The sequence below is a fragment of the Camarhynchus parvulus genome, chromosome 2 (genome assembly GCF_901933205.1).
Source record: "Camarhynchus parvulus chromosome 2, STF_HiC, whole genome shotgun sequence".
NCBI classification, from domain to species: Eukaryota; Metazoa; Chordata; class Aves; order Passeriformes; family Thraupidae; genus Camarhynchus; species Camarhynchus parvulus.
The window spans coordinates 14591035-14608428 of NC_044572.1; the positions used below are offsets into that span (position 1 = coordinate 14591035).

The following is a 17394-nucleotide window of genomic DNA, read 5'->3' on the forward strand; positions in this document are numbered from 1 at the left end:
GACTTATTCTGTCAAAAGAGAAACTATCAAAATGGATATGTTTCAAAGCTAATTTAATATACACTATTTATCATGGCTTTTAAACTTAATCTGTCAGATCTGCTTAGACAATAAATTACACAGCACAGGCAAATTTTAACATGTTTAAAACATGTTATCTCACAGCTATGTCACCTAAGATAATTATTTAAATTGAACACCATCTTCTTTTCATTTTACAGCTTTTTACAAATCTCAGTTCTAAGAAATTTATAATATGACTTCAGCAAGATCACCATAAACCTACACAACTAGTATGTAAGTATTACTGCCTTCAGTCAAGGCCAAATTTCTGTTTATAACCCCATTTTACCTATTATACAGCTTTGCTATATTAATGCATCAGGCTGAAGGCATCTAAGAAAATAATTTTCCTGAAGTTGTGTGTTTTCCTTTGGAAAATAAAAACAGACCTGCCATTTTCAATAGTGTAAAACAAAGATAACAAAAAATGAAGTTAAAATAATTCCTGCAACCTCCCATCTTCAGGGCAAAGGTCTTAAAGCCACTAGAGGCATCCCTGGCCTTTCTTATGACAGCTTTGTAAATCAGGTTAGCTTATGAGACTGGACACGTATATTTGATAGAAACTAGAATTTGACATTTTCCAAAACTTTGTTTATAGCATGCAGACTCCAATCTGGAAAGTAGCTGGGTGGAGTTTTCTTGGAACCTGTAGGTTCATTTTCAGAGGACATTGTGTGCCTCTACAGCTCTGGAATTCATCTTTTCTGAATGGGAACTGGGGACAGATTGGTGCAGCAGGAATGCAAGCATGAGGGTGTATGTGCCACTGGCAAAAGGAACAGCCCAGAGCCCACACTGCAGACCAGAGAAAGAGGACTGTACAAATCAGGTCAGGAAATCTGAAGGATCACAGATGAAAATGGGGAGATTAAAAAGGAAGGACAGGGTAAGATGGAGGATAGATTACATATGGCACAAGATTTTTTGTTATCCAGAGACCAGACAAGCAAAGAGAATTAAGATTGATGTTTACTAGTCTGAAGACAGTTTAATTTTAGCTAAACGTCAGCTACAGCAGAAAGCCAATGCCACATACTCAAGTATGTGGTTACAGAAAATACCACAGATCCTGGGTAAGCTGTGAGGCAAAAGGCTGAAAGCCAAATGCCTTCCTACCATCGGAGCAATGGGACATCCAGGATGGCCTACATGTGCATTAGAATCACAGCAACTTTAAAATACATTTTTAACCTGTACTAGAGTGATCAATTCACCTCCTTGCAATGTTCAACCTTGTTCTTTTTGAGCTTTTCTCAAAATTGTTCGTGAATCTCCCTGTTGTATGTAAGTTCATCAACAATTATCTTTTCACTTTCATTCCTTGTCAGTTCACTACACCCAGCTAAAGTCAGAACTTTGTGTTTTTTAATTATGTGGCCAGAATATCCTACTGCCAAAGACACTAGCAAACTACAATTCTCCCTACCTGAGGATGAATTTCATTTAAGAGCCTGAACCTGTAGACTGAGAAACTCATTTTTGGCTTGATGACTCCTGTGAGTTACACAGCTTACTGCTGCAAAATAACTTCAACTGCTGCCAGAATCATAAAGAAGGCAAGAAAAGCTGGCTGAATAGACAACAGAAAGTCAGAATTACTTTGTATTAGACTCTGCTTAGATGACAAGGTAGTGGGACAAATCAATATTCAAGCAAAACTGCTATTAACATTCAGACATAACCTCTTAAGAAAAAGAATATTGATGACACTTGTTCTAGAAAGATGACATCATATGGGGATCATTGAGAATGCACAAGCAAGAGGTTCTGGCTGTAAATCTCTGGCATCTTCATCCAAACATCATTACTGCAAAAGCATTTTAGATGTGAGCCTTAAAAAAAAAAAAACTTTTAAAAAAAGTCAATGAAATTATTTGAAGAAACACAATCATGAAAATAACTTCAGGTGTGCAATAATGGGGAAGATAAATTGGGGGTTTCAGAACAATCTCAATACAGGAGTCTATTACTTGACAGAAATAGTATTAGAAAAAATATTCTGTTCTGCCTTTTTTGCCATTGTTTTCTACTAGAACAGCCAATCACCTCATACAATAGTCATTCCATTTGCCCACATCTCTTTTCCCAGTGGTACCATTACTATTTATTTCCTTCAGACTATTTTTGCTTTTTTTCCTTGCCTACTAGTCTTGCTTGAAATATTCTGTTTTCCACATAGCTGCTCTTTCCCCTATATATCAATGAAATCTGAAATTAAATCTGTCCTTTCTCCTGCTCTCATGACAGACTCTCAGTACTGCTACAGTCTCAGTAGACTGCTACCATCTACTTTTTCTCCTACATTGATACCAAAATCCTCCTTTCTCATTTCTATCCTTCCTCTCCTCTCCATGAGTCTAAATTTCAGTAATTTTATGCACTAAAAACTACTGCATTGAGCTTAAAATGTTGCAGGATGTCCCTCTGGGCAAAATCTAAGCAGAATAATTCTTCAAGGAAACTCTTGCAATTGTCCCTGCTCATTTCTTTGGGAGCAGTGGAATTTATTTTTCCCCTGAATGAGCATGAGCTGCTTGTCTAAACAGTGGGAATCCCCTGAGAAGGAGGGAACAGAATATGCTGGCACGTGATCTTACAGTCTCACAGAAAAAAAGCAGCACATAGTAAGAATTAACTAACTGCTGAATCTCAGAAATTTACTGTGCATACAGAATTATCATCCTTTGGGGATATTTTTAATCTCCCAAAGGCATTTTTTCTTGGGTAATTAAACACTAAAATATCTTCAAGCCTGAAGTTTTTAAATCTAGTTCTCTAGAAAACATGATTCATTTCAAGCAACATAAGGAGCTGCAGAAATTCTCTGCCCTGTGTTACCACGAGTATGAGTGCTTGAACATAAATCTCAAAGGCTTTAGTCTCTTCACTTAACTCCTGCTCACTTCTTTACTTTGGAACACAGGGGGCAACCTGTAGTTCATGCCTAACCATGAAAAAGTATTCCTGCCTTGCCTATTGAGGATCAAAATGTCTTACAGAATTTCTGCATGAAACAAACTCTCTTCACAATGACATAGGAGTCCCACAGAAGTGCTTTGGAAGATATAAGTCCAATGTGACAAACAAGAAGGAATGTGTATGCTAATGGCAGCAGGGATTGTAACACCTCAGCCTACCCAAACATACGCACAGAGGGGAGAGCAGCTCTTCAGCTGAAGGAAGTGCAGAAAACAAGTCAGAGGAAGCATCAGAAGGCACATTGCAGCTGTAACAAAGCTGTCCCCAGCCCCTCTACTCCAACAGCCTGCTCTGTGCCAGCAAGGGCACAGTCCCACCAGAAGAGCCATGTGCTCTGGTGACCTCTCCTTTCCTCTTGCCTGACAGCCACAAGTTGCTTTTTAAACGCTGGCAAGCTGAAGGAAGGGCTTGGTGGACTCTGACCTTTTCAGGCCTATGTTAAACACAGGACTGTCGACTGAACAAAGCAGAGATCTAAGCACTGATCATAAACAGGCGTGAATATATCAGCTTTATTGCACCTAAGTGCTGAACATTGCTCCCGTGAACAGCAGGCAGACAATCTTGCAGGGCAAACCTTTGCCCACAGGATACAATCTGTGGCAATCTCCTGGCTGAACACTTGGGACTCACTTCACTGCTTGTGTGGGGCAGGAGAACCTGGCTCCAGTGTAAACACAGCATTCCATATCATGGGCATACTATACATGTCTTGACAGGCTGCCTCCAGAGAAATGCTGCTCATTCCTCATGAGCAGCCAAATAGAGGCTGTTATCAAAAGCAATGACCACAACCATTTAGCACCATCACTTCCTGTACTAAGTGACCCTTCTAATAATACTTTCTCTGTGAATCTTCTGTCCAAGCCCCAACATCTCTTCCATCCTCCACTCTGGAAGCCAGAGCCCAGCGCTGACCAGCTGCCAGCGAGGTCTCAGTGCTTGCTGTGCCCCTTGGTGACTGCACAGCCGCTGCTGGAATAAAACAGCAGCTGCAGCTGCTGCTCTCTGCTCCAAGGTCAGGCCAGGAAAACTGGGTGCTCCAGCAGCCAGCTCAGCCCAGGTGGCTGCAGTCTGATGTGTTCCCAGGAGACCTGCTTTCTTCTCCTGGCTTCATTGGCTGCAGTCTGATGTGTTCCCAGGAGACCTGCTTTCTTTTCCTAGCTTCATTGCTATCCTTGGGAAAATGACTTTGACTTCCTGTTTTCTCTCCCACCCTTTATCTATCTTTTGTGATCAGACCATGGTTTTTTACCTCGGGTTTATAATTTGGTTTTCTTTAGTTTGGAAAGAAAAAAATACCTTAAGTAGGGTAGGAGCATTTTGAAGAGGTGGGGAAGGAAGAGGGGTGGAAAGGGAAAGTACTCTGCTGTCAGTAACAAAGTTTGTTAGGAAAGTGGGGCAGTACAGATAAATTATCACTCCCTGGGGCAGAGGTGAGAGAGATAACTGGTACAGTATGAAGAAGTAAAGGTGGAAGTGTTAGTGGCTGGTGAGATTATGAAGTTGCCTAATGGGTGCCCTAATGGGAGGCATTTGCATTTGGGTATTAATGTGCAAACCATGCACATTAAAACACATCCTGTATTTGTTATCACTGAGGCCCCAGCTGAAAAATATCTCCCTATAAATGCTTTGCAAGCTGCAGGAATGGAGAAGATCCTGGAGAATGGGGTGACAGCTCCCTGGCTGTGTGGGCTTTGGGAAGTCAGAGTTCAGCAGCTTGGAAGAAACATGTGGCAAACGGGAAACTGCAGCCAACGAAATACCCTGATAACTGGTGAGGAGATGCTGCAGCTTCTCCTGCCAACCAGTTCCTGCTTCTCTGGAGGCACCCAAGTGACCCCTGACTCCAGAGGTTCCCAGCCAGGCACTGGCAGGGATTGCAGTAGAGCTGCCTGGCTCAGGGATACTCAGGCCCAGCCCTGGGGCTGCAGCTGGGCACCCCTGATTTACACAGCTTTAAAAGGCAAACTTTACAAAGGCAACACTGGACACACCAAAACCTGGTTTGGGGCTTGTGTTTGTATAAAAGTTGTAATAAAATCTGTATCTGCAAGATAAGTTACCAGTGAAGCAAACTCTTCCCAGCTTCCCACCCAATCCATGAAAACCCATATTTTCTTGAGCCCTCCTGTGCAAAACTGTTCACTCACTCTCCCAGATGTCATGTACACTGCAGTACAGAGACACTACACTAAACATTTTGACATCACCTACAATTGTGTCTACTGGCTCAGACACCTCCAGCACTTTTTTTTTCCCTGACATCTTTAGTACTTCACAAGTGTTGGAAAATAACTCATGATTTTCATACCCATCTGTGCTCTCCAAAGGAGTCCAGAAAGCAGCCAAATAATTCAGTGATTTTTTTTTTCAGCCATTTGTGAGACTTTTTCCTGTTGATTTCCTACTGCTCAGCACAGCCAGCCACTGGCTACTTGACACAATAAGATCTGAGCAGAGCCTTGGGTAGCACTTGAACCAGTCTTTGAGCAGTTTTATTTACTCCTCAGAGCCCCAGTGATCTCAGTAGCACATTTTTGCCACCACTTCTTTGCAGTACACTACGGTGGACAGCTGCTCACTACTTGCATATTCTGGCAAAATCACAGAATATTCTGAGTTAGAAGAAACCCACAAGGATCATCAAGTCCATCTTTTAAGTGAATGGCCCACACAAGGATCAAAATCCACAACCTTGTCATAATTAACACCAGATGTGATTTTTTCCCCCCCTGAAATAAAGAAGCAGAGAAGAATACCATGGATAAAACTAATTTTTATCTTCCACTACTTAAATTTCACCCATTTTTGTTAGATCACTACCCCTCTGGCATTTGCTTTTACTTTGCATGGCATTAATTTTTCGCATTTTTAAAACTTTGGCTTTCTGGTGGCTTTCTTCTTTCCTGGTAGTATTAATATTATATATTGATTTACCTGTTGAAACATACAGCCCCTGCTGTCCTTATCTCTGGATATCAAAGATATTTAGCTACCATTTCATTTGTCCAGCGCTTGCTTTTGATGGAGCTGCTTGGAGCAGTAGTCTGTCATTTCAATCTCATTTTCCAACACCACTAAAACAGTTTTGCAATTACAGCTGAACCAGCATTAAAAGCTTCTGCTAAAACAGCTGTTATGAGACTGCACCCTAAACCACTGCACTACCCAAGTGGAACCCAGGGTTGAATCACAGGCCACACTTGAGTAAACTAGAATCATTCCTTTCTTATTCCAAAATGCAGCTAGAAAGCAAGCAGGAGTAAGGTGATTAAAATTATAAACAAGTTGCAGCACTGCTGGTTAAGTTAACCATATAAAAACAAGAACTGGCACAAGCTCCAGCAGCCACACATAAAGGCATAGTGCTTATAGCTGAGCCGTGAGTTGATAGCTTGTGTTTCCCAACTCCTTACCCTCAAAAAGGTGCCGAATGGCACGCTTTTTCGGTTTTTTTAAATCGGTAATTTCCCAAGTACCTATTTTAAGGGGCACTTTAACATACCAAGAGCATGCTCCGAACACCAGGAGGCTCCGGCCGAGGGATTTGGGGAAAGCGACTTTTTAGCTCGGAGCGTGTGTTAGCACCAGACAAGCCCACTCATCACTTGGTGACTTCCACTGCTCTTGGCGACAGCTGCCAGCAAGAGGGACAGGGAATCCCCCTCTGCCCAGATTCCCCGCTGTCCCCGCGCGTGGAACCGGACAGGGAGGGGAGCAGGAGACGAGCGCTGGACAAGGGCTGGGATCGAGCAGCCACCGCCGGGAGCGAGGGGGCCGCGGGGCAAACCCACCCGGGGGCGGCCGGCCCGCCAGCAAACCCCGCCAAATAAGGCGCTGGCGGGCGGCACGGATGGAAGCAGGAGGGAAACGGGCACCGAGCCCCGCCTCAGGCACGGCTCTCCCGGCCCTGCCCGCCGCGCCGCAGACACCACCCCGGCCCGCTTGACGAGAGCGGGGAGGAATGTGTTTCCGGGGCGGGTAAAGCGGAGCGCGGACCTCCCCTCCCCCGCGGGCCGGGCTCCCGCAGCAGCTCGGAGCAGGCGGCGGCGGGCAGCCAGCGAGGAGCGAGCCCGGGCGTCCCGCCGCGCCCAGCCCTGCCCAGCCCAGGACGCCGCCGCCGCAGCAGCGAGCCGGGCGGGCCGGAGCGCGCCCGCTGCCCGGAGCCATGGCCGAGGTAACGGGAGAACGGGCTGGGGTCGCAGCCGGCCGGGGAGCGAGATGAGCGGTGCCTGTGGCCGCCCCGGGGCTCAGCGCCTCGGGCGGGCTCCGGCGGGCGGCGCGATACTGTGAGCGCCGCTTCCCGCGCCGGGAGCCGCCGCCGCCCCGAGTGCGGGTCCCTCGGCGCCGGTCCCGGGCGGAGGAGGGAGCGCCGCCTCCCGCCGTGCCCGCCCGGCGCTGTGGGCGGGAAGGTGTCGGGCCCAGCCTGCGGCTTCCTGTGGCGGCGGGACGGCGGCCTCGGGCCTCCCGTGCCGCGGGGGCCGGCCGGGCCTTTGTCCGCTCGGGGCCGGCCTTGGCCCTACCAGCGGGGTAGCGGCCACCCCGGGCAGCGCCCCGAGCCCTCCTGTCCGAGAGGGACGGAACCCGTGCCGGTGACGTGCCCTGTGCCCGCCGCCGCCTCCAGCCGGTCGTGCCCGGGACTGGGGCAGCACTCTGCTGGAGAAAGTTTCGGGCGGCTTCCCCGGAGTGTGGGCGAGGGCGGGCGGCCGGAGGGGGAAGGTTCCTTCTATGGGAAGCGGGCGCTGGAGTTACAGGAATGGGAACGAAAGGAGTGAGGCAGTGCAGGAACTTGAGTACCCCGGGTTTTGACCTGCCCAAATCTGCAGAAAGCGAGCGCTGAGAGCGGGGTCTGCGCAGTTTGAATGACGGGATGGTCGCAGTGCAGCGTTTGGCTGCTCGATCCGTCCAAACTGGCTCTGAGCCTCTATAGCTTGCTATAAACTTATGTCGGGATGGAGTGGGAATGTGAGGCCTGTGTGCCATGTCCCACATGAGGATTTCTGAAAAATTTTACAGCAGTAGCGCAGTGCTTTGTCTCCTCTTACTGCCTTCAGTTACTGGTGGTTGGAAGGAAACATGGAGCGATGGGAAATTCATTCTGACTCACTGTTCAGGCCCATGTCAGATGTCTTTATGTTATGGAATAAGGATCTGACTGCCTGTTAAACTCATTAGGTAGTCTTTGTGACTGTTTATGAAAAGAAGCTGATCAGCGTTCATGTTTGCTTCTTCGTTTGTCCTTGATAGAATACAACAGTCCATTCATGCCAGCACATGTGCGCATAGCTGTTGGGTGAAAAATGTTGATTTTTCTGGTAGATTTGCCATCACTGCTACAGTCCCATTCATGCCAAGGTACACAAACTTTCAGGAGTAACGATTGTCTCCATTTAGATTAGCAGAACCACTCACAGCTAATGCTACTTGTGTGCTAAAGTGTTGAAATTAAGCAGGACCCTACGTATGTGGAAAAAGATTTAAATAACTTGTATTCCTGGCGTGCATATCATTTGGTAGGTGATGGTAGCAGTGTGAGGAAAATTAGTTTTGAGAAATAAGGCAGCTTGGTGGCAGTGAGAGGATTTTTTTGTTCTGGGTTGTTTTATGGGCCTGTTTAAATTAGTATTATACTGCTAGAAGGATGTAGATTAGACTAAATTAAGCAAGACTAAGAGCAAAGACATTCATTGTCCACATCCATCGCAGCACAAAACCGATGATTCATTCTCTTGTCACAAAAAATATTACTTGCCTCTGGGTAATGATTGAGTAGCATTTTGCAAGCTTGCCTAAGGTTCTATTTATAAGGATTGCAAAAACAGTGAGCCACTGGCAATAGATTGGCAAGACAAGACAAGTTTAAGATGTGAACACCTTCAACTTTTGTCCTTTTCAAAGATGTCTCAGCTGAAAGGTGAAAAGCTGACAGGCATGCATAATCTTACCTTAATCAAAGTTGGAGCTGCTAAGTGCTGTATCTGTTTGCCAGCCACATGAAAATGAACCATTTTTATTTCAAAATGAGATGTCAGCATTTAAAACTCTGTTGTTCTCTGTGGGTGCAGCCGGGGAGCTCACTCTGCTCTCTCTGTTCAGGAGTCTGATCTGTGCCATGTCCCCAGTAAGGCCCACCCTTGTGAAGGACTGATTTGGAGGGTTGCTTGTTTCTCTAAGTGCATGAATTTCTGATGGAAGTGCAGAATTTTAGTGTCTTGAGTATTTTAAATGACTCAAGTGGTTAGCCTTACACCACTTCCTTTGGGAAGTGATTCCCAAAGCTGAAAAAAAACTGTCTGAGAACTTTCCCTGCTGTTCTTTCTTCCTGATTCATTATTTCATTCCTCTCTCTATACCTCTCATTGGGTAGCTCTGCTGTAGTTCAGATTTGAAAAAAGCTTGTTTGCTGTAGCAGTAGCTCAGGAAGTAGATAACTTGGGTGGCAGAAAGGTGAACTTGGGGAGAGCTGTGCACACATGGGGTTGGCACGTGCTGTGGTCTCCCCTGCCCTGAATACAATTCCCTTGCTGCTGCTGGTATGAGTGCCCGTCAGTTGTTTGTAAATAGTTGTCATGCCTGCCTTTCCACCCAGTCTCGATTTAGTTGGGTGATGTGATGCACACGTAGCTTGTGGTTCTCCCAGCTTCTCATCGGTCTGCTACAGGCTTCAGGCTTGGATTTGGCTCTTGGTACTGAAACAAGGTGCTGCAGCTGTGTTAAGTACCTTGTATTGATGGGACCCTTTTAGTGAGCAAAGGCTCTAGTTCTGCATCGGGCTCCCTTTCCTTCTAGTGGACAGCCATGCAGAGTCCCTGTTGTTCCTCTCCTGCACATCGTCCAGGGGCCTGGGTTTCTTCAGTGTGGACCTGCTCATGATGCCTCCTGCAGCCTTTGCTGGTGTCCCCTGTCACTGCTGCACAGGAGGTTTAGGGGTTTAATTCCATGCTACTGTGCTGCTTTCTTTGGTAGTTCTCTTGACATGATGTGGGAAGTGGGTTTTGTGGAGGAAGCTTGCTGGCCATTGGTATACCTGACCTTCCTCTTCCTCCTCATTCCTTTCCAAATGTGTCTTGTACCCCTTCCATGTAAGACAGACTGTTGTAATCAGTGAGGCATTGCTCAAATGAAGTTAAATCAGTATTAATCACTAGCTTTAAGATTGCTCATGCCACCTCATGAGGCACTTGGAAAAGACATTGATTAAATAGGTCTAGAAAAGACAGAATACATACTTAACAATAGCAGAGCCTATTCTGCCTCCTTTGCTTTTCTAGAATGTCAAGTGATTTATTTTTTCCAACCTTTTTTTTAGGATGGCCAATCCCCTTGGCATCATTTTAATTCTTAGGGGCTACTGTCAGCCCTCTGAGAGGGAATCCTTGTTGGGAGTGCCTTTTTTTCTTTTTTCCTATGCCTTTTAAGCTGCATCTATTGGTAGAGCTCATAAAGCAATTACATAAATTTAATCAATCATAAAAATGTAATTAAGGCAATATGTAGTTAGATTTATTTTGGAAGTGTCATTAAAAAGTACTTGCCAGTATGTGTACTATTCCCCTATGACTAGATTTTTAAGTCAGCTGCTATATTCTGTGCCTGGTAGAAAATTTCCGGTCTCCCAGCAGCAGAAAACTCAGAGTTCAGTCTGTGTTTTCCTGCCTCTCATCTCCCATCTGTCTTTATATTGCTGATTCTTCAAATTGTTTCACTGGTCCCACTTGCCTTGCTTTGAAGTCACCTTCCAATAGCAGCATTCTCATTGCCACTTCTACTCCAGGTTTTTCAGGCTTCTGCTCTGGTGTAGGTGTGCAGGGACATTTTTTAGACAAACGCATCTCAGACCTGTACATGACAATAAGTTTTTGTTGTAGGGGAGAGTTAGCTGGTTTTTTTCTGAAGAGGATGTTTGTTTGCTTTTCTAAAGGGAGGGAGTATCGCAGATTTGAGAACAAATGAATAGATGAACAAATTCAGTGGCTCTGTCTCCTGGACAGATACTGACAATATCTGTGTGATTAATGCTCCTTTTGTGACAGAAAATTAAAATCTGTTGGATAGTTCTAATGCTGCTGACTATTGTCATTTATGGTGACAAATATGTTCTCCTTTTTACTGTATAGTTCCTGCTTGCTCTGCTCTGTGGTGTATAGTGTTGACAACTTTCTATAAAAGATGATGTTTCTTGTCATGCGGTAACCAGAGGGGACCACAATATTGACCAGTCTCTGTCAGTTGTTGTGGTTATGGCGTTTCTGGGGTAGCCTACAAAGCCATTTTTGTGTTTACCCACAAATGGGAAGACATATTCTATTTCTTCTTTTTTTTTTTTTCCTAATTTGTCCGGCAAAGGTGTGGTCCAATAACCTGAACTCCTACAACTGTAAGTCAGAATAAATTTATGAGAATTTATCTTTTTCTCTGAACTTTTTTCTTTCCCAACATGTGGATTATGAGTGTAAGAACCAGTAAAAAGTATATATGGCTTCATTGAAAGAAATGGTTTTGTGCTTTCGTTGTGTGAGTTTCTAGCCCCAATGTAAGACACATCCAAGCTTGCTGAGCAGCAGTTGTTGGAAATGTTACGCAGGAAATGAAGATTCTAACTTCTGTGAATGAAAAATGAGACACTAGGCACCTTGTTAGACATCACTAAATATGTTTGCCTTTTCACTGTTAAAGGTGCTCTCTTTAGCAGAATGTTGCTATCAAACATCCTGTATTTTTGTGATAACTACCTTCTATTATTTTTCTATTCTTGAAGTAATCAGAGTCGTTAGTGGACTTCCTAGGCTATTGTATTTTCTCATTAATGGATTGGATATGTTCAGAAAGATGGTAACAAAATTTGCACTTAATCAAGCACAGAGTAGGGGAATTAGCCTGATGAGACTATAATATTAATGTTTTGCAAAAGGTCATAGAATTCCTACTTGGAATCATCTTTGGGGTGTCACTGAGCTCTTGAATATTTTAGTGATTTTTTTTTTTTTGTGCTATATCTTTTTCATTTCTCTTTACAGTCAGATGCAAAATGGCTTATGAAACATGCTTTCTGTCTTAAAAGCAGTTTCATGTGTTTCGTTTTTTTCTTTTTCAACAGCAGCAACGAAATGCCATTAGTATTCTTGTGGTTTAATAGAGGGGAAGTTTTGAGTAACAAAGCTGAGGCTGGAATCTTAACTTTGTTGTTGCTCATAAGAGCTGAGAAGATATTGGTCTTTTCTTACCATCCTATTCATTCCTTTCTGTCACAGAAAAATGTTTTGCAAATCTTTGTTAAAGTAATGCAGTTCTCACATCTTGTCAGCAAACCATTAGACTGTAAGAATCACTTTCTCAAAAGTTCTAATCTGTAAGACCATGTTTAAGTGCAGATTCCTCTTTATAATGCTCATAAACTACAACATATACAATACCTAATGCCAGAATTTCCTCCCTCAAATGATTGGCATCATATTTGTAGTTCTCCTATTTCTGCTCTGGGTTTTGTATGAGATCACATACTTACCTTAGTCCCAGCTTGACTCGCTTAGTTTTAACTTCTGCCCTTGGTACATTCTAGTGTAAAAGCAGGAAGGGCTGTTGTTTGTATGAGTTCTTGTTGTTTTAAACTACAAATTGCACTGTAGTATTTATACTACAAAGAAGTACCGGCATTTAATTTTCTATTATAGCTATTAACAATATATTTTAAACTTTGTAGATGTACAAGTAAAAGCATTTTTTATGAGGAAGCTGAATAGAAAAAGAAAAATATTTCTTCTTTTCTCGTCCTTTGTGGTAGAATGAAAAACAGTAATTATATATTGGGCTGAACTGAAACACTGAACTTACCCTCATTCAAAGATGACTGAGCTGTGGTTACTTAAAAGAGAAGAAAAATAATTGTGTCAGATTAATTTAGAAGGAGTCAGTATTTCACTTAGGAAATGGCGATGAGTCAAGGTGGTATCTTGGATATCAGTGCATACTTGGTCTCTGGAAAACAAATCTGAGACTGGGATTTGTAGTTTGGCATAATCTTGCCCTTGAAGTAAATATTGAAATAAGGATGTGTCCATTCGGAAAGGGGGATAAACTGTAATTCTGGTGTTTCTTAATTTTCTTTGGTGGAATTGTAATTTAATGTATGTTACCATGTGCTTACCTTGGGCTGTGGCACCAAGAGCCACATCTTCTCCTTGTGCAGGAAGCTGCGTCTGATCTGTCCTCATCTACTCTGGGTCCTTGTGGGCTGTCAAGACCTGCTGGGAGCGATCTTCCACAAAGCAGAGGATGCTCTTCCAGTGAGCAGTGGAGTAACCAGAGGTCCAGGGGCATCCTGGGGACCATAGGAGGTCATTTGAAGGACCTGGTATTCCAGTAGCTTGGCCAGCATCCTCCACAAATCCACAACATCCAGCTCCACCTAGATCCTCAGCTGTCTGGTGTTCCAAATCTTGGGTAAAGAGGTTTTGGATAAAGATGAGTACATCTACAAGGAAGGCCTGTTTCTGAAGTGGAGATAGATATGAAAGAACGTCATCTTTTTGATGTTAAATCAAAGCACTCTCCCAGGTGTCAAAAGATGACACATTTTAGCAGTTGGTTATTGAGAAATTTGGAATAAATTTTGTATCAGGATGACTTCTGATGCTGCTGACACATCTTTGAGAATGGAAGTGGCTGAAGGTTTTATGCTTGTCCAGTCAGCAAGTGAAATGCTCCCTCTTCTGTTAATGAAAAGGAGAAATGAGGAAATCTTTGCTATCATCATCCACAAGGTTGGCTAGGGTAAGCATGGTTGATGTGCTGCCAGTGAATTCTGGCTGGGCTTTCTTCTTATTACCCTGATGTTTTATTTTCTTGTGTATTAGGAAATTAGTTTTAGTGGACTTAGGATAAAGTCAATAATTACTTTCTCAGAGCTTCCTTCTGTGCTTTTGCAAGGTTGTATTTAGTGTGTGTTATTGTGCTGACTTTGTGATGCCAGGTGGAGATTGTCCCACAGCTGAAAGGCATGTTATAGTCTATCTGCATAAAATACAAGGCTTGACAGTTTTTTAATTGTCAATTTGCCGATTTTGTGGCAGAATAGATTAAAAATCTGTCTTTCAGTGACATATGAATATAACTTATGTGCATTTCCAAAACATCTGAAAGTGTAACATTTTAGAAGGTAAACTTGTTCTGTGTAGCTCAAAAATGGGGATGATTTTTTGTGTTGTTTTTGTCATTTTTATGCAAATACAAATCAGTGTGAGAAATTAATGTACAAGAACTTCAGTGTAATTTTTCCTGGGTGTGGACTTCAGCATAAAAAAGGAAACGGCAAATTTCCTTTTTTGGAAGAACATGCTGTACATACCAGCTATAGGTTGTTAAAAACCACTAAATAAAATCAATAAACAGCAACAAACATTTTTTCCTATGTATGTGTTATCACCGTCCACTACACATGTTGTTTACATAACTTTTCAAAAACTAGACTAAAATGTTACACAGCTATGTTACAGATATCTCCTTTCAGTGAAAAACTCTACTTCAGCTTTAAGGAGTAACTATACTGCGTAAGATTGCTGCCAGCATTTTTGCCATTGCCAGCTGTCTGGTTTGGATAGTAATAAAAGGGTTTGCACAAATACTGCCTCTTTGGTGCATAATTCACAATGCAGTTTCACTTTCTAAATGAAGAGTATCTGTATTTAATATGATTAACATTTGTTGTAGCTGGAAGCAATTTTAATGCTGTGTTGCTGCAGAGTTTAAAAAAAAATCTCACTCATTAGTGATAACTCAAAATTCTGCAGCAGACGACTGCTTTTCTACTTTATCTGAATTTCATATTTTGTTCCAGTGGCTTTTGAACCATGAATTCAACTAAAATTGTGTTTAATTTTCATAGGAATGTGGTTCTACAGCAATTTATACCAGCTCTAGGTCTCAGCTGTCCCTCCTGCCTGTAGCTGTGCAGTTTAGCCATCCTGCTTGCATCAGCTGCGGAAATTATAGGGCTGTACATTGAGTTATTGAAATAACTGTTCTGGCTGAAAAATAGCGTGGCCAAAAATTAATTTTCAGCTAGGTCAGTTGTTGCAGCTGGGAGATCGCATGCATTGTGAGGGACGTGCTTCAGAGCCAGGGGAGGAAGAGGAAAACGTGCAACTCATAGAGAAAGTGTGTGCCACTGTGGCAGTCCAGAGATAAGTTGGCATAAACTGCTGTGGAACCTCATAGCATCTGCTTGTGCCTGCTTCAGTGCTCTTCTGACTTGAGTAAACCATCTTAACTTGCTAGATCAGGTGAGAAATCACTCAGCAAGGTGTTACTGCTCAGCTTGTTCCACTGGCTCAGCTAAGGGGCAAAAGTGTCTTCCGTAGTTGGCACCAGAGAGATGAAGGGTGCAAAGTGGGGAATTTTAGGGTCTGGGGAAGTTGAGCTGTCTCCTGGGTTCTCTAGTAGCAAACTGGTAGATGTACTTGGCTACTATGAGAAACCTCACCTTTTATTATCTTTTGCAGTGCTCTTAGAAGCAGCTTGTGGACTCCAGGCTTAAAATCTGCTCTGGAGAGCAGCAGAAGTGTATGAATAGGCAGATTGTTCTGGCCAGAATTGCTTTTTATGAAGCACTTTGTGATGAGTCTGGGTGGTTTTGGTTTTGATTTTTTTATTAAAAAGTCTTTTAAGGTCGAAGTTGGTTTTTTTTTCCTGAGATTGATGAGCTTTTTGCAAGTGCTCAAATTTGCATCAAAATCTGGATAAAGTTCACTGTTTGTTTCAGTTTGTGCTTCTGCCTAGCCTTTTATTACTGCCATTGAATTAATAATCATCATTAGTTATGTACACAAAAATATATACATATGAAAAATTAAATATATATAGCATTCAATTATATTCAAAATCTCATAGATACAGATTTATAAGGCTGTATGTACTTTTGTGGGATGACCAGTTTTTTATTGTTTCTACATGATCATTTTTGTGGACACTGGCATTAAAAGAATGTTGAGGACAAGAGTTGTTCCAGTACAAGTCTCATTCTAAATTGTGTTTGAATAGTGAATCTTTTTAAAAACTTGATGTTAAATATTTGAATATTATCTGTAAACATTATTTTATGTGCTTACTATTCAAATTCTGAACTAAAATATGAACAAACAACAACAAACCTAAAATCCTCCAGTATTTTGTTCTTTGCTTCTGGTAATTTTTTCAGCCAACTAATTTATTCTGATAACCTGTAAAAATAAAATCAGAATAGTTCCTCAAACTGGCTGGCTGTGTTGCAGAGCATTTACAAACAATCAGCTTAGGATGGTTGGCCTGTGACAGCCTGAATTTAGGCTGGTTCAGCAACAGAGAGCCCAGTATAATTTTGAAAGGCAGTCTGACAGCCACCTGCCCCTTCTTAGAAGCCGTTTCCTCAGCACTCTTCTGTCCATGTGGAGGTCTGGTTTTCACTGAGGCTTACAGAAAGTGTCATTTGACACAGAAGGGAAAGGGATGGCCCAAGGTCCAAGTGGAGCTGGCTTGGGATAGAGGTGGGGGAGGTCCCTGAGTTGTTAGCACAGGGTCAGAGGTTGCTGTTGTGGAGATGCTGCAGCACTGCTGATTCTTTCAGCTGCAATTTGCTTTCATCTGGATTTTGGCTGCTGCAACTGTACCCTGAGTGTTAGTGATAGCTCCTGGTGGGTGAACTCTGCCATGTAACGACAGACGGGTTTCCGCTGAGCGTTCTCTTTGTGGTGTGCCAGCTGCTGGCTTCCTGCAGTACCTGCAGCAACAGCCAGCAGCACATTTGCAATTGTTTTTTCTTAAAGAAATAGATATATGAGACACTGCATTTACTGAAATTCTCTAGCTTTTTGCTTAAGAACATACTTGTCTCTGTTCTGCCTTTTCTTTAACAGAAAAGCTTGGATTAAAGTAAGTTTAGCCAGTTGTGATAGTCATGGAGGCAGTACAGCCTTGGAAGCATCAGTTACAGTCAGCTGTGTAAGAGCTATATTTATGTGCTTAACTAAACTTTTCGTTTCCCTGTGTGGATAAATGTGAGGTTTAAGTTGCACAAAATTAAATAGTGTCTTTATGGGAGTAGTAAGTGGTGCAGAGTATGCAGGAATTTAATACTACCACATGGAACAGACCCCCATGTTTTCTACTGGAATGGCTTAAATCATTATGTGGCATTCTTGATTGTAATCTGTCTGTGATGGAAATGCTAAATGTAGCCAAGAAGTCTTGTAGGCTGGGAAAAGCTATGTAAACAAGTTAAGTATCCAGTTCACACTTTCTCCCACCAAAAAAAATGGTGTTATGTTTAGACTAGAGTGAAAATTTAGTTGTTACATCAAAAACAATTCATGG

General features: G+C 42.9%; 1 protein-coding gene across 1 annotated transcript in view; it reads left to right on the top strand.

Moving 5' to 3' along the window:
• Positions 1–6917: 6917 nt before the first annotated feature.
• ITGB1 (integrin subunit beta 1) overlaps positions 6918–17394 on the top strand; it is a 43329-nt gene continuing 32852 nt past the window's right edge. The window contains exon 1 of the mRNA XM_030969028.1: positions 6918–7228. Within this exon, the coding sequence (XP_030824888.1) occupies positions 7220–7228 (9 nt within the window). The 5' untranslated portion in view covers positions 6918–7219. The remainder of the gene's footprint in view (positions 7229–17394) is intronic.